The 17,664-nt window shown below is 46.4% G+C and overlaps 1 protein-coding gene and 1 pseudogene across 1 annotated transcript in view; both read left to right on the forward strand.

Moving 5' to 3' along the window:
- HYDIN (HYDIN axonemal central pair apparatus protein) overlaps positions 1-17,664 on the forward strand; it is a 375,249-nt gene that overhangs the window by 286,226 nt on the left and 71,359 nt on the right. The window contains exons 47-57 of the mRNA XM_057314225.1: positions 862-1,083; positions 2,889-3,097; positions 3,310-3,492; positions 4,754-4,873; positions 7,676-7,835; positions 7,938-8,110; positions 8,919-9,117; positions 12,542-12,641; positions 14,109-14,208; positions 15,896-16,064; positions 16,531-16,769. Coding sequence (XP_057170208.1) covers positions 862-1,083; positions 2,889-3,097; positions 3,310-3,492; positions 4,754-4,873; positions 7,676-7,835; positions 7,938-8,110; positions 8,919-9,117; positions 12,542-12,641; positions 14,109-14,208; positions 15,896-16,064; positions 16,531-16,769 — 1,874 coding nt within the window. The remainder of the gene's footprint in view (positions 1-861; positions 1,084-2,888; positions 3,098-3,309; positions 3,493-4,753; positions 4,874-7,675; positions 7,836-7,937; positions 8,111-8,918; positions 9,118-12,541; positions 12,642-14,108; positions 14,209-15,895; positions 16,065-16,530; positions 16,770-17,664) is intronic.
- On the forward strand, positions 3,503-3,602 carry LOC113252577 (U6 spliceosomal RNA; annotated as a pseudogene).

Here is a 17,664-nt window from a genome sequence, read left to right on the forward strand (position 1 = left end):
GAGCTTTTTCTGCAAAACACCAGAAAGCAAATATTTTAGGCTGCAGGTCCTACAGCCTGTCGCAACCATGAACAACATGTGAATCAATGGACAAGACTCTGTCCCAGTACAACTTTATTTACAAAAACAGGTAGCAGGCCAGACCAAGGGGCCACAGTTCACTGATCGCTAGTTTAGTTGATCAGAAACTAGAAGCAACCTTAACAAGGAGGGAACAGCCCGGGGGGAAAGTTGGGCAGGTAAGAGTTGATGGGAAAACACAGGTAATTCCTCAAGGGGAACAGACTGGGGTGTGATGTGGTCTCACGATGAGAGTCTCAGAACCTTGGCTTGTTTTCTTTGCCATACTTGACCTGCTCCAACCCTAACTTACTTTCAGCATCAGAAAGAAAGAACGTTTAAAGGTAAATGAAACGTTAACATGGGATCTGAAAACTGGTGGAACAACTCTGTAGACATCAGAATTTTAAGAGCTGGTGTCTAAAACATATTTTTTTAGTGCCTGCTATGTCCTAGCCCCTGTGCTATATCACCCTGGTCCCTGTCCCAGTGGAGTATACCATCCAATTGCAGAGGCAGACACAATAAGGTGACTAAAGTCATCATGAGAGAAGGATAGGGAGCACGCAGCCCACAGCAAGAGCCCCAGCCTGGTCTGGGGGCACGGGGCTCTAGAAGGACCTGCACAGCTGTGTCACAGACCTTTCACACTCCTTCCCCAACACATGTCCATGGCAGTGGCATCTCCTAAGAATGTTAGGGAAAGGCAAGAGGGTCCAAACCACCCTGTGCTCACTCAGGGAGACAGCTGGGGACACCCTGCCCTCTGCATCTGAAATTAACCACGGGCTTTTCCTTTAGATCCTGGACATCTTGGGTCTGGGCTCCTCTGGACCACCCATCCCACCTCCCACCTTATTCTCAATCATCTCCTACCCCATGAAGCGGCTGCCTTTGGCCACAACAGAAATCCTGAAGCATTTCGTGTTTGTGATCCCCCCATCTGAAGAGCTCTCCCTGCTGGATGAGAAGAGAGAAGGGGAAGCAGATGCAGAGCTTTCAGGCACCCTGGGTTCCGGGAAGGTAAGGAGCAAGCCAGCCACTTGTTCTCCTGACCTTGGCAGGACTTCAGTTGGGCAGACAGGAAAGGTCAACCTCCGCATGGTCAAAAACAGAGTATGGTGTTGGGTGTCGCACTCACTGATGTGCTTGCCCTTGACTCATTGTGAATCCCGCCGGGGGACCCCTCATGAGCCCCTCTCAGAATGGCTCATTCTCATCTCCACCCTTTCCAGGCCCCGTGGGATGGTCTAGGGAACTCGTTGAATTGCTCTGAAGCTCATTTGGGAGAAATAATAAGCAAAAGCAGCTCTCTTAAAAAAATGTATTAGCCTGTATTGGGAAGCCAAGGTAGCTCACACAGCACGTGAGAGTCCAGGAGCAGCAGACACGAGTTGAGGGAACACACAGCACTCGGAAAAGGACGGCTTATCAAAGAGTTTATGAGCGGGAGATTGGATAGTTTGGTAAACGCACTTTTTATCTCTTTGCCTGACACAAGAGAGTAAAATTAATTCCAGCTGGATTAAAACTATGAGCGATCCAAATGAAATCACTTGTAAGTAGAAGAAAATACATATGCAATTAATACAGTAAATCACGAAGGAAAATAGATTTGACCAATAATATGCAGAAGGTATGTCTATTAAAAACCAGAGAGGGGTTACTTATTCCCAGAAAAGTATGGTAGCCCCACATTTGAATCTCTCCGCACAGCCTCCTACAAACCAAGCACAACAGCAAAGAATAATAAAATCAGCAGGAAGTAAGCCCTGCCTCAGGCTCAATTAGGTGAAGAGACTGCCTCAGACTTCTTTTTACAAATAAGTAGGGAATTCTCATCTGAGGTCAGCAGCATGAGTGGGCAGGCCTCACTAGAACAGAGTCCAAATAAAAAAGATAAAGAAAAACGCCAAATTCAGAGGTGACTGTGACACCCACCTCTTTCCTTAAAATTAGCCATTAACAGAAAAGGGTTGAGCATACTTTAACTTAACCGTTTTAGGAGGAACTCTAATTCATCCCCAGTTGACAGAGGAAAGCTCTTCATTCTAGAAGAATGGCAGCTAAAACTATAGAAAGAATAGTAAAATTAGAAAAATGCTATTCTGTTATCCCCAGCGAAGTAATTAATGAAGGAGCACCAACTGATACAAAAAGCAGTACTTTGTTGGGGAACAAGACATTCACTGCAATCCACAGCGTCGTCCCACAGGTGACTGGCCAGCCGCAAAGGGAAACGCCCACTTTACGGAGGCCAGGTCTGCCGGGCGCCACTCCTGCCATGTGAACACAGTGCATCCGTAATCATGGGTTGAGGTGGCATTTTTTGTCCCTCATTGTGATGGAGTGTGACATATACAGCATCTTCTATGAATCTAGTCAAGCTTTACGCTTAATTTTCAATTTACAGAAAATATAGGGAATGAAGGAATAATTGAAATGATGCCCGAAGAATAGTCAGAAAATTTCAGAGTATGGAATATTCTATAAGAACACAGATCTGGTCTGCTCAAAAGTCAGTGTGATTGGGAGGGGCAAGGGGTCTAGAGTAAAAGGTACTAAAAATACTCCACAATAAAATGCAGTATAGGAACGCAGTCCCTGCAGCTCGAAGCTTTCTCTGGGCTTCGGCCTCCTCCTCAGGGAATGGGGTGCCCAGGAAAGCACTAGACTTCTCTCCTCCTCTTCTCCACTAGTGCAGTAGGCTGGGCCCTCTGCACTGCAGCGCGGTGACCCTAGACTGCACACGTGTTCTAGGCATCTCTGTCTTCTGTTCAGGTGTATGTCAATGAATATTTAAGACTCTGTGCTTGTGTTTAATTAAGACCCAGGAGGAGCAGACCACGTCCTCTAAGGGAAGTAAACAGAAACCAAAGGAAAAAGCAGATCAGGCCCGAGACACTCAAAAGGACAAACGTCGCATGGCCTTCAACAGGAAGGGCCTTCCTGGGGGACCACCCGGAGCCATCGCCCCCCTGTCAGACATGGACCAGAACAACTTCTCTGGGCAGTTCTGCCAGGAGAAATTCATCAGGTGGGCCTCTGAACCACCCAGGGAAGGGAATGGTGGAGCCCCGAATAGAGGGTGTGGCTGTTGAGCGCCAGACAGAGCAGGGCTGCCAGCAGGGCCCTCTGGATGGCCGTGCCTGACCCCTGGCAGGCCAGGACTTCTCCCAGGCAGCAGTCCTGTCTGCCCTTGGCCCAAAGAAATCCTTCTCTCTTTAAAAGTCCTGCGGTCATTTGCAGGCTGAATCACTTCCGGTGGATTGTGCCAGCCAACGGTGAGGTGACAATCCGAATACACTTCTCTTCCAATGACCTTGGCAACTTTGACCAAACGTTTAACTTTGAGATCCTTGGAACTCACCGCCAGTACCAGCTCTATTGCCGAGGTGTCTGCAGTTACCCTTACATTTGCCAAGACCCAAAGTAAGTGTATTTTACCTTAAAAGAGAAAGTTAATCCAACTGGAACGATACAGAGAAGCATGGCCCTTACACAAAGATGACACGCAAATTCATGAAGCGTTCCGTATTTTTGCACACCAAGACCACAGGCCAAACTGTGGGTATATCCAAGAAGAAATAAATCTGTAGGTCTTGTCTGTTAGTAAATAGTATATACACCCAAGAGAGAGAGTTGAAAAATATTGAGTAAATAAATGAGTGAGTTGACAAACATTTTTGTTTGGCCCCATGGCACTTTGAGCACGGTAGCTCTTACTGCTAATGTGGAACGGGGGTCAGCACCCCAGTCCCCTGGTCATATTGGGCTTCAGTGTCTGGCCATTGACGAAGCCACAGGAATGGCCTATACTGTCAAAGTGAGTTACAGAGAAGGTTAATAAGTGTGAAGGCAGGGGAAGCGTCGTCCTCCGGCAAGTTCGTTTGCCTGCTTAACTATGAAGCAAATTTAAGCAGGTTTTATATGTATTGTTGGACTCTCCACGGGAAGACATTTTTCTGAGCTACCAAGCACCACCGCACCCCTTATCCACAACATAAATTCACCTGCCTGAGCAAGCTAGTGGGACAAGCCCTCTAGGGGAAGAGGCCTTTTTTTTTTTTAAGATTTTATTTATTTATTTATTTGACAGAGAGACAGCCAGCGAGAGAGGGAACACAAGCAGCGGGAGTGGGAGAGGAAGAAGCAGGCTCCCAGCGAAGCAGGGAGCCCAATGCGGGGCTCGATCCCAGGTCCCTGGGATCACACCCTGAGCCGAAGGCAGACGCTTAACGACTGAGCCACCCAGGCGCCCCATGGGAAGAGGACTTTTATAGCTTATCCACTAAGAGGAGCTTTTTTACAGTTCTCACAAGGGGCCCACATTGGACAAGGAACTCAGAAGCTGGTTAATATCCACCAGAACCACTTTTCCAGAGATTGTCAGGAGTTTTTCTAGCTGGACACACTAGCGTGGGAAATCTAACTCCACTCTACCATCAACCCCTCATTATGAAATACACCTGGGAAACTTTTTCTCAAGTTCAAAGCGAACTCTCATCTCTGGGGGTGGTGGAAGGGAGGGAGCAGGAATAAGGGCTCAACTAAGGTCCTCAAATTAAGAATCATTCTGTCTCCAGATACCTGACCCTTTGCTGAACAGGGAGTGTTGGTTTCGGGTCAAAGTCAAATGGAGACATTGAACTTGCACTCAGCCTTTCCTCTTCTCTTCCTCCCCTGTGTTCAGAGTGGTATTTCCTCAGCGGAAGGCGGACATGAAGCAAAATGAGATCATCTTTAAGAAGTATATTATGAGCATGGAGAAGTTTTACTTTGGGCCACTGCTTTGTGGAAAATCAAGAGATAAGTAAGTGTTCCATTATTTCAAGGCAGATTTCAGACTCCCAGTTGGACTCATGAATAATACAGGCAGGGAGGGTTTTACTACTGCTGCCTCAGTTAGCCCTGAACCACAGGAGAACTGGGTTCTTGCACCCCGAGTTTCTGCTAAGCCACCCAGATGAATGTGGGTACCATCTTCCCAGATGGAAAAACCTGGAGGAGGACCAGGTTTTGGGGGGGAAAGAGTAGGATCAAGCGTTCACTTTGGGATATGTCGTTTGCATGCTTAGGTGGTATAGCTAGTAGCCACACAAAGCAAGGACTAAGCTCTGTGGTTTGGGTTCTCAGACGACATCCATGGGGTTGAACAACATGGAGCCTTAGCTAAGAGCCTTAGCAAAAGTCCTTTTGGGGGATTTCTGAGGATGAAGCCCAAGCAAAGTGAGTTCAGGAGTCAGTGGGAAGTGAAAGAATAGAGATGGGGTGTAAAGGTAGTTCTTTGGAAAACTTGGCAGTGAAGAGAAATGGAGGCAGTCAAGGATGGGAGGAGACATGGAGTCCAGGGAGCACTACTCACACACTGTTGTTCTTATGCTATGTTCTTAAGCTATGTTTGGATGCCAAGGGAAGACAGGGAGGAAGAGGTTGGAGTTTTAAGAGGAGGTGAGGGTCATCAGTGGTACAGCTCCCTGAGACAACACAATGGGAGACAGGGATGCTGTTCGTGCCAGGAAGAGGGACCACCACCGCCCACTAGGAGGAAGGAAGGCGGATGGCTTCAGGTGCAGATGAGATTGGACCCGTGAGAAGGTCCTCATGAGGCATGTTTTGAGGTCGTCCCTAACAGGGAGGGAAGGGGAGGGAAGATAAAAATGTTGAGAAAATAGAGAGCAGATGAAACAGTTTTTGTGGAAAGTTGGAGAGAGAGAATATTAGAGAAACAGATGAAGGTTGTCGGGCGGAATTAGGGGCCCTGGGTAAGGTTGACAGTCACACATTTTTAGTGATACCGGTTTTTTCAGTTATATACAGACTTCTCACTGTGTAGGCAGTGAGGTGAGTCCAAAACTGGACCCAGCTCTAAGCACGTCTTAATTCAGTCTAGCGTTCATTACGATAAGTAGAGTGTTTGTGTTCACGCTGACTTGGTAGAACTAACGAAACTTCTTTGTTCTCCAGTCCGTTAATAACTGGAGTTTATTTCCTGAGAGGCTGGACTAGAAAGCCAAGAAGAAGATTGTTGGCTGATGCTGGAGTGGATCTTCCACTAGAAGGGGCCCAGTAGAAGGGCTTCGGAGAGAGAAGGAGGGGGGTCAGGTTGATGGAACTGAAGGACACAGCAGCCCAGGGTCAGGAGTCAGGGAGATCATGGCCATTTAGAGAGACGTGTGTCCTGACAGCACTGGAACCTACCAGAACTTGGGGCTAGACATCTCTCTCCTAGAAATTACAGTGGCCCAAAAACAAGGCCCAGTACAACCGGGTATTATTTCTTTATTTTCTCAAAACTTGCTGAGCCTCAGTGTTCTCATCTGCAAAATGGGAAAACAATAGCACCCACCCACAGATTTGTGAAACTGAACTGGACAATGAGTTCTTAGCACGTGAGACTTAGAACAGTACTGGCTGGTGGTGATGACCAGTTTGATATGGAGGCCACCACCCCTTTAGTAGTGACACAGAGAGCACTCTGTCTTTCTGACCCTGATTTGATCTCTGCCATTTTCTCTCCTTCCTTCCTCCATCACTGCCTATCCAAAAAAGCTTTTCAGACTGTTCCTGGGCACCAGTGGGTGCTGTGGTGCCTTTGCTCTGATCTCTGATGATGTGTGTCTTCATTGGCATTCCTTGTACCTTCTGCGGTTCCTTTCATGTCCATTACCATTAACTGAGCAGCTTCTAGTGCCCACAGTGCTCAACTCTGTGGCTCTTTCCCCAAGTCACGAAGGAACGGAAACAGCCTTATAACAGTGAACCACGCCAAATGAATCCGTGTCAGAACAATAACGTCTTAAACAGGTCTAGGAATGATCACCTCTAAGGCAGATGTGAAATAACGTTACTCTCAAAGGATTCTATCTCCTGGGAATATAAGCCCTGGGAAGGATAGAGCCTCATGTTTCCCAGTTAGAATTCTTTGTAATAATGAGGGGCGCCTGGGTGGCGCAGCGGCTGGGCGTCTGCCTTCGGCTCAGGGCGTGATCCCGGCGTTCTGGGATCGAGCCCCACATCAGGCTCCTCTGCTATGAGCCTGCTTCTTCCTCTCCCACTCCCCCTGCTTGTGTTCCCTCTCTCGCTGGCTGTCTCTATCTCTGTTAAATAAATAAATAAAATCTTTAAAAAAAAAAAAAAGAATTCTTTGTAATAATGGGGCACCTGGCTGGCTCAGTCGGTAGAGCATGCGACTCTTGATCTCAGGGTCGTGAGTTCAAGCCCCACGTTGGCTATAGAGATTACTTAAATAAATAAATAAACAAACTTAAAAAAAAAACACAATTCTTTGCAATAATAGGTAGCATTTTGGGCATTCGGTATCTGTAGCTGTCCTGAAGAGCACTGGGTGCACCACTGCATTTAATACTCGTAGAAATCCTAAGGAGTATTAGCATCCCATCATAGTAATAAGGAGACCAAGGCTTATGGGGAGCGGATATAAAGTCCAGCTGCACGTCTTCACAACTGCAAAGCTTGTGTTCTTAGCTGCCATGCCACTGCCTCAGTGTCCCACACTGCCCTCCAGCATTGCCACACACCCCACGGTCTCCTTTGCCACCTGAACTTCCAGTCAATCCTTACATCCACATCCCTAATCTTTGTTCACTTCCAGGTACAAGTCCTCCTTGTTCCCGGGCAACACGGAGACACTGACCATCGTGAATAATTCCCCCATGGTCGTGGAGGCGTTCTTCTGTTTTCAGAATGATGTCAGAGCAACCACCTATTTCCTGGAGCCCACCAACATGATTCTGAAACCCAATGAGAAGCAGGTACAGTCGCATGGAAACAAGTCTACCAAGGCAAGTCTTTCTTGGGAAATTTGAGGTCTTGGCATTCTTGGCATAAATGTACTGTTTCGATGCTTCCTTTAGATGCTGAACATATGGGCCTACCCTACTGCGGTTGGTGTCTTTGATGACTGCATTGTCTGCTGCATCAAGGAGAACCCAGAGCCAGCTGTCTTCAAGTTAACCTGCCAAGGGGTCCGCCCAGAACTAGAGCTGGACTCCAGACAATTGCATTTTGACCGGCTCTTGTTGCACAGGTCAGAGTTCTGGATGATACCTGGACTGCGATGGGATTTAAAGAACATTTAGTTCTAGGGTGGCCAGCTCATCCCGATTTTCTCAGGCCTCTCATTTTAGCACTGAAAGTCCTGCATCCGGGGAAACTTCTGGCCCTGTGCAAACTAAGATGGTTAGTAACCCTATGAAGTTCACATGCGGGGTCCAGGACATAACCCCCAAAATCAGCTGCCAAAGTATGTGCATATTTGCATTTTGCTCAGAAGGACTCCCTTTTTCCAAATTCTCTAAGTAGTCCGTTACCTTCAAAGGTAAAGAATCTTTGGTTTAGGAATTAAAGCACAGGGGCCCCTGGGTGGCACAATGGTTAAGCGTCTGCCTTCGGCTCAGGGCGTGATCCCGGCGTTACGGGATCGAGCCCCACATCAGGCTCCTCCACTATGAGCCTGCTTCTTCCTCTCCCACTCCCCCTGCTGTGTTCCATCTCTCGCTGGCTGTCTCTATCTCTGTTAAATAAATAAATAAAATCTTTAAAAAAAAAAAAAGAAATTAAAGCGCAGAGAATGCTAGACCAAAACTGGAACTTAACCGTTTCATTCACTGGTATTATATTATTCTAAATAGAGAATGTTTATCTCTGGGGCTACTGGGAGAGAATATTATGGTATGTATCCTGCATTCCTTGATCATTACCCCCAGGCCCTGTTCCCTGAAGAACTCTGGTTAGTGAGCTAAGCAATGATTAAAATAACCAGAAGTGCTTTTTTGGACCTGCCATAATAAATCAGAATCATTTGAAACTGACAAAATTTCTTTTGGTCTCCACAGAAAAGAATCCAAGGTAGTTCTTCTCCGCAACGTCACACCCCTGCCCGTGGCCTGGCGGATCACCAGCCTGGAGCACCTGGGCGAAGACTTCACCGTGTCCACCATGCAGGGGACCATCCCCCCCAAGGCTGAGTACAGCCTGCAATTGCACTTCCAGCCCTCCAAACCTGTCAACATCAAGAAGGTGATCCGGTTGGAGGTGAGGCTTCACACATCTCCAGACTTGGCCATCAAAATGTTTATATGTTGGGTTCTCTCTCTCTCTCTCTCTCTCTCTCTCTCTCTCTCTCTCTCTCACACACACACACACACACACACACACACACACACACGCAGAGCTACGTCTCCGTGTTACACACTCCTAACTGATCCCTGTTTGACAACCACTGGCCCAGAGTATCTTGCTCTGCGCCCAATTGTGAGCTCCGTAAAGGCAGTCTTGTTCGTGGCTGATTGCCCGGTGCTGTAAACACAGCGCTCACTCGGTGCAGAGGGAGGGAGGGAGGGAGTGAATGATGTCACTATCCCGAAGTAAGCCTGAGACTCCTGGTTCCATGCTCCCAAACCCAGTCACGGCTCAGATGACTAACTGGGTAACATCACCTTTTGCCCAGGTGCTCCCAGCAGACACCTAGGAACCATCTCAGATTCCCTCCTTCCCCTGACAGCCTGCCCTCCGGCCCCCACTCCTCCGACTGTCTCCCAGCATATCTCCCGCCCACCCGCTCCTCTGCCCACACTGCTGCCGCCTCCATCTCCCAGGCTGCCTGGGGCTTCTCTCGCCTGGACTTCAGTGGAGGCCCAGTTCCGGCTCCGGGTCAGTCAGGTCAGGCCCCTCTCCTCCCTGCAGCAATCCGCTGGCTCCAGCTGTGGTGAGGATCGAGCCCAGGGTCCCCACAGCTTCTCAGGCCCTTCTTGCCTCAGTATCTACCCTAGCTCTCAGGCATCAGCCCTGTCACATGGTCTCTTGGCTTCTTCCTGCCCCAGGCCCTTGGCCTTGCAGCAACCCTGCCAAGAATGTTGCCCCTAGGCTCTGTGGGGTCCACTAAACAGCACTGCTCCAACTGGGTTCCCCTGATCACTGCAGAGAAGAAATCCCATTACGTGCAATCACTCACCCTGCCTTCTCTATCCTTCAGAGCGCCTCCCCCTGGCACATAGCCTGTTTCTTTCTTTACTTTCTCAAGTGAACTCCATCAGGACAAGGTCTTGCCTGACTTGCTCATCATCTGTATTCATTTCCGAGAGCTGATGTAACAAATGTCCACAAACTAAGTGGCTTAAAACAACACACATTTATCCTCCTACAATTCTGGAAGACAAGTCTGAAATTAACGTGTCTGCAGGGTCACACTCTCTCTGAAGCCTCTAGGGAAGAAGACTTCCTTTCTTCTTCTAGCTTCTGGTGGCTCCAGTTCCTGGGCTTGTGGCTGCATCACTCCAGTCTCTGCCTCTGTCTTCACTTGGCCTTCTTCGCCTGCGTCTTTTCCTCTTCTGTCTCTTGCAAGGACATTTGTCACTGGGTTTAGGGCCCACCCAGATAATCCAGGATGATCTCCTCTCGAGATCTTTAACTTAATTACATCTGCAAAGACTTTTTCCAAATAAAGTCACATTCACGGGTTCCAGGGGTTAAGACATGGCCACCTGTAAATGTAAAATGAATCTGTAAAATGAACAGTGAATGAATGAATGTCATTGACTTTTGATGCTTGCATCAGTTCTGCAACAATCAAAGGATTACCCAAGCTTCTCTTTGAATACTTATAGGGATAGAAAACTTACCCACACTCAAAGCAGCCTGATCTTCCTTTGAACAGGTCTGACTATTAATTCTTCCTTGGGTTGGGTTCAGATTTCCAACTGTAACTCACATGAATTAATCCTGTGTCTACTTTTGGGTCCATTCAATGGATCCAGTGTCTCTTATCACCTATGTATGACAGTCCTTAATGTAGCTGAACACAGATACTGATAGATTCATTTAATCAACGATTTTTTTGAATATCAGAGGGTGATAGTCAACGTTTTAAACACCATTCTCTACACAGACACAGACCTCTGCACAAGGAACCCAGGCCACGTGGCTGGTGTAGGGTCCCAGCTGTGTCAGCTTCCTCCTTCTGTTGCTGGATCCCGGGACCTCCAGGGGTTCCCATGGTGGGAGTGGTGGGGAAGGCAGGCAAGAGGGGTTACTTGGAGAGGTCATGTGACAGCTGTTTACCAACTGGTATGGAAACATTTCTTTATTTTAGGGATGATATGGCATCCCTGTGTGTTCCAGTCAAAGCAGACACAGTGGGTTTCCCCTCAGGCGCCTCAAAGTGGTCTAAGGCTTCTCTTCCCCAGATTATATTCTTTCAACCTCTACGTGAGGAAATGCCTTGCTTTCTGGTCCCTTTGGAAAATGCTGTGGTGAACTCATTTTATTTTATTTGTGTACCTTTTGAATTGTTCATCCTATTTCCCCCAATTACAAAATTTAATCTCCACCCCCCACTCCAATAAGAAAGCAAAGGAAATAGAATGTTCTGGGTGCAAGGCGTCTATCAGGAGAAAGATACTGTGTAAATCCTGGGGCTGATAATCCAAATTCTTTGTCCTGTTTTTCCTCCTGCTGCCAGTCCTCTTTGTCGTCTCTGTCAGAGGCTGAGCAGCAAAAGAAGGTAAAACTGAAGTCGGTCCAATTTGCTCTGTGAAACATTGGCAAAATTCCTGATGAAAGAAAAGTTGGAAGCTCTGAATTGAAACTTGAGTTTGGTGACGGCTACAAATTTCCCGCTTGGCACCAAACCACAGGTCATGGGGAGCTGGTGACTTCATTTCTCAACTTGAGGCTTCAACAGAGAGGCAGGGCCGTCCAGGAGAGCTACCCCTCCCCCCAACAGCTCTTCCCCTTGATGAATGGACACTTTATCACCCCTTGTTTGTCTCAAGAGTTAAGAGTTGGGTCCAGCTGACACCTGACACAAGTTCAGGTGCTCCTGAGGACCGTAAGGGAGGGAGGGCACAGTGGGCAACTGGGAGGGGCAGGCTTGCTTTTTTTTACACATTTCCAACTTGAATAGTAAAGGTGTTCACTTAAATAAAACACTTGGAATTTCCTGAAGAGAAACATTAAACACTTATTTTCTATGAAAATCTAGCACTTTTTCTACAGGTTGAACCAGAAGCAAAGAACAGAAGAACTCAGATTTATAAAATTAGTAAAGCAAGGATGATTTACAAAGTGCAACTTTTCCATTTCAACTGTCAGAAAAATGCTCTTCAGGTTTATTTTATTGAAAAGTTCCAAACAACACTTTTCTGCAATGTATACTCACAGACCCAACTTCAATAAGGCAGTGAAAATCACGCAAATAACTTAAACCTCATAAGTGGACAGGATGAAAAATGCAGTCGCTTTTCCCCATTCTTATATCGATTGTCTACACTGGCATTTCCCAAAGGATGTTATGAGAACACTAATCATACCAAGTGCTCAGTGAAGACAAAAGCTAAATACATTTTTAAAATATTCTCTACCATATCTCCTTCATCGTTCCCAGTGCATGGTACGCAGTTCAAGCTCCAAGCCCCCTGTGGATCTTGCTTTTACTGAAGAATCCCTTTTACCCTAACAGGTTTTAGATGCAGACAATCTTGTTGGTGTCGTTCAGATTGAAAACATCTTGATCTTTGCAGAGTCTTATGACGTCGCCTTGGACATCACCTTCCCCAAAGGTCTGTTGACCCCTTCAAGGAAGGGGTGTTTAGAAGTGACATCTTTTAATGCAATGTATTTTTTACGTAGAGGAAGACTAGCGGTTGTTGGGGAGGGCATGGAATTTCAGCAAATAGTAATGCAAGTCCCAGAGTCATGTCACCAACATGACTACAAATCTTAGGTTTCTCCAACTGGAGATGACAAGGGGTGGCCATGATTATAAAGTTGGCAGAACTCTTTTCTGAACAACTATCCAGGAGTAGGTACCTATCTTCCTACCTGCATTAGTCTTCTATCACTGCTGTTACAAATTACCACAGACTGTGTGGCTCAAAACAATACAGATTCATTATCTTACAGTTCTGGAGGTCAGAAGTCCAAAACTGATCTAACTGGGCTAACATCAGAGTGTCAGCAGAGCCACATTCCTTTCTGGAAGCTCTGGGGGAGAATCCATTTCCTTGCCTTTTCCAGCTTCTAGAAGCTACCTGCATCCTTGGCCCATAGTCCTTTTTCCTCCATCTTCAAAGCCAGCAACACTGGGTCAGGTTCTTCTCACGCCACCATCTCTCTGGTTCTCCTGCTTCTGTCTTCCTCTTCTGCTTTTGTTGTGATTACATTGGGCCCACCCAGAGAATCCAGGATAATCTTTCTTTTTTAAAGTCAGGTGATAAATAGATAGATAGAGTCAGCTGATTAACAACCTTTACCATGTGACCTAGCATATTCACAGGTTCCAGGGATTAGGACGGGAACACCTTCTGGGGACAGAAGGCATTATTCTGCCCACCACACTGCCCTCACACCCAGGTTAGATCCATCCGTTTTAGCATGCAGTTCTCCATTATTCTTTCTTCTCCTAATTGCTCTCCTCTTCAGCAAGATTCACAAAACATGAGAGCTGCATGTTTGCCTAGATGTCATGAATCTATGTACAAGGATATTTATTGCAGCATTATTTGTAATAATGGAGGATTGGAAAGAACCTAAAAATCTGTCAAGAATATTGGTAATATCTGTATTACCATAGAAATAATATTGTAAATTATGGAACAGCATATCATGGTGTATTATATAAACATTAAGATCACATTTATAAGGAGTTTTTAATTATGTGGGGAAATGCTTATGATGCAGTGCTAAGTAAAACAATACAAATTTATATGTAATATTCTAACTACTTTTATTATACACTTGATACAAAAAAATTTTATGGAAGTTTGAGCTAACGGAAGGCGTGAAAGGAAGGACGGTGGTCCTAAGCTGGAAGCCAGAGGGAGCTTCCCAAGTTGAGCTGGTGCAGGAGCAGAGTCTGTTGTTGTTTGCCGAGACTCAGTTACAGGAGGTTTTGTCAGCCACGGTGTTTTCAGAAAACAATTTCTCTGAACTTGTCATCATAGATTTTCCACATGAACTTCAATAGGAAGTTCCCCTGCTTCTCACTCCCACACCGTCCACTCCCCCACCCACCCTGGCCTCTGCAGGAGCTGAGGGAGGCCTCGATTTTGGGATCGTGAAGGTCATGGAAGAGGCAAAGCAGCCCTTGCAACTGAAGAACCGTGGCAAATACGAGATCATGTTCAGGTAACCTGAAAACCATCAGGCGTATGGTCGTCCACCTCCACGCATGGGGAGAATAGTGTTACCTGGGAGATAAAAAACAGAAACTTCATTGAGGAAACCGTAAGAACCATCTCTGCTTGTAGCCTCTCTCGGGCTTCAAATGAATGGAATTCCAACTGCTAAGAGCAGAGATTTTCACACTACTCTCAACTCTGGCCTTACAGGGACCCTTAAAGTCCCTCTCAAAGTACCCAGAGCCACAGGGGTCTGGGGGTGGGAGAGACACTCGGAAGGAAATGTTGGGAGGAAGACGTACTAGGTGAGGGGAGGTCCTGGGGGTGGAGGGAGAGACTGGAGACAGGGACCTGGCCTTCAACTCTCCTGACCTCCTTTTGGCTCCTATCTGTTTCATAAGTTGGCATTCCGTGTAAGATTTCTTGTGAAAAAACAGGCTTTTTCCAATCTTCTTTGTTTAATGTTAAGAACCCCTGTGTTACAAAACCCAAATGGTGGCCTCGTGGAATGGAACTCCAGCTTATGCTCACCTCTTGTGATGAAAGATGAAGCACTAAATAAGAGATTTCTCAGACAGGAAAGGGTGGCGCTGGGTTGGGGGAGGGAGGCGGTCACTCAGGCAGGGCCACACAACCCTTGGGGGCAGGACCAGCACCTATGGCCAATCTATTCTGTGAAAGATGATCCTTCCGTAGAATTTGCAGTTGATAAAAGGACTTTCCCCCTTACAGACTTAGAAGAAATTCCATGCATTCGTGATAGCTTCGTTTCTGCTAAAAGAAGGCTGAAATGAGAGAGGTCCTAGCTCAGGGCTACCATTACTAGACCCATAAATTGAAAAATATAAATATAAATAGAAGCTTAACAAACTTAGGAGAAAGCCACTGTCACCTTAGAATTAGCGCTGAGTGGAATCTTGCCGGCTTATGAGTTTTGTGGTAGGTTATCACGGAGCATTAGTTCTGCTCTTCTAGGTTATGGGGACCAGTCACCCTCAGCATGGAGCAGGTGATCAAAATTCATTGAAGGGACTTGCAGAGAGGTGAGGAAGCTCAGGCACCCATCATGCAGCAATGGAGTCGCCAGGTCTCCTGGAGTGTGGCGATGACATCTAGGTCCCCACAGCAGCTCCAGGTGTCCCACCCCTGTTTCAGTTCCTTGCTCTTGCTCCAATCCCTCTGCCATTCTCATGAGTCCGCGGCTCTCTGTGGATTCCATCTCAATCCCATTGGGCCATGGCCTCCCTTTCCAAGTACCTCTGTTAAATGGCTTCTGCCCCCCCACTTTCTCTCCTTCTTTAGAACCCCTGGCTTCTGCATCACTGCTCCCTGTGTGTGTGTGCTGTATTCAGTCTCAGAGAGGGGAGGAAGGGAAACAGAGAGACAGAAAGATGAATTCATTTAGTTGGTCCTTATCCAGCATCATGTGTCCCTGTTGGACAGAGATCTCCTGCAAAGGCACCCCTTGACCTCAGGCTAGAGATGGCTGTCTTTGCCTCTAGCATCACTTCCTGGCCTAGTCAATCCTGGCTGCAGAGGGGTGCTTACAGAGTACAAAGCACAGTGGGCACTTCTAGACACAGTGCTTAAGCAGGACCAGAGACATGGCAGACACTCAATAGTCTGGAGTTTCCCCTCTGGTATCTTGGGTTCCCCATAATGACTTCCACTGACCTTTCATTCCTATCTTTCAGCTTTTCTGTGGACTCCTTAGGGATTTTGTCAACCAATGTAAATTCTATGATCTCAGTCCAACCCAAGAAGGGCTCATTAACCTCAACGGAAAAGCCCACAAATGTCCAGGTGTTATTTCGTGCAAAAAAGGAAGTGAAGATTGAGCACCAGCCAGTTCTGCGCTGTCAGGTAAAACAGCTCGAAGGGAGGATTCACTCAGTGGCAGGACTGTGGGACTCATGTCGAAAAGAAGACTACATGGTCTAGCCCATGCTCCAGGGTTGGTCCCCAGCTAGCACGCAGGAGTAGGTCAGGTGGGGGTTGTGCAGAGTCATCAGGAATCGAGAGTGCCAGACAAGCAATAGAGCCCCTGATCTTTGGGGAGCACCAGAGGAGCTGAGTTCAGTCATCAAATGCTAGAGAAGAGTGGGGAAGTGAAAGAGGAGGTCAAGTCAGTCCACATTGATCCATGGCTGGTACATAGTAAGTTTGGTGTCAGTATTTGCTAATAGTGTTGATGCAATAATATAAAGAAAATGAAAGGAAGAATGAAATTGACTTCATGTCAGTGATGAAAACAAAGAATGAAATAGACAGTCCTGGAAATTCTGGAGCATAGGGGCTGACATCTTCCCAATCCTTCCTCCCTTTCTAGATTATTGAGCCCAATATCACAGAAGGAGGTGAAATCATTGCCAGCATCCCAATTAAGTTTTCCGTGAATGCAGTGTACTCCAAATACAACATCAGCCCCTCCTCTGTCATCAACTTTGGGGCTTTGATCTGTGGCACTCGGAAAAGCACCACCTTCACCATAGAAAATCAAGGTGTTACTGACTTCAAGTACGCCCTCTATAGGCTGACGGGGGAGAGCCCCATTCATCAAAAGAAAGCGTAAGCCAAGTCTTTACTTTTTTTTTTAATATAATAATTTTTTTTTTATTTTATTATGTTAGTCACCATACAGTACATCCCTGGTTTTTGATGTAAAGTTCGATGATTCATTAGTTGCGTATAACAAGTCTTTACTTAACTCATGCCATTCCCTGGTTAATTAGTGCATTGTATTTTACAAAGAACTTTCATATATTTTATCTAAATACACCCAATCACTTTTACGGGGTGAGGTCACTAAGGTGTAGAAATGGCTCATCTAAGATTAGGCAAGAAGTCACCAGTAGATTTCAGTTCTGAACCCACATCTCTGCCCTCGGATATCATATGCTTTCTTACTGCTGTCAGACGTGGGTTAGATTTAAATGAACAAATGTAAAGTCTTCTGTGTGGGGTTGTGTCTCTTGCCCTGGTGCTTCCAGCATGTTACAGGACTCACAGTAAGTCACTGTCCTATTTATTGTCCTGTAGGATGTTGGGGGACTAGTATAACCACAAGCTAAGTCAAAAGAAATCAGAGCTGTGCTTCATGTGGGGGGTGGCAGAAGGTACCCCAGAAATGTAGATGAGAGAAGCGGGCTGCCGCCTTCCGTAGTGGGCCTGCTTTGACCTTCTCTGCATGAAGACAATGTGTCACAACAGCTTGCTTAGTTGTCCCAACGGCAAAACTCTGTATTCTTCACAAGGCAACTCTTAATCAATTCACTAAAACAATTTACCTTTTTGAGTGCTTTTGGCTTTTGAGGGTCATATTCTTTTTTAACAAAATAAGGATGGTTTTACGAATTCCCAAGGCTCTTTGTCCTGACTGACTCCCTAATTAATTATTTAATTAATTTAAAATGACTTTCCAGTTAATTGTTTTAAATCAGACATACCTTGTTTGTAATTGTTT

Source organism: Ursus arctos, unplaced genomic scaffold, assembly GCF_023065955.2.
Source record: "Ursus arctos isolate Adak ecotype North America unplaced genomic scaffold, UrsArc2.0 scaffold_19, whole genome shotgun sequence".
Classification (NCBI taxonomy): Eukaryota; Metazoa; Chordata; class Mammalia; order Carnivora; family Ursidae; genus Ursus; species Ursus arctos.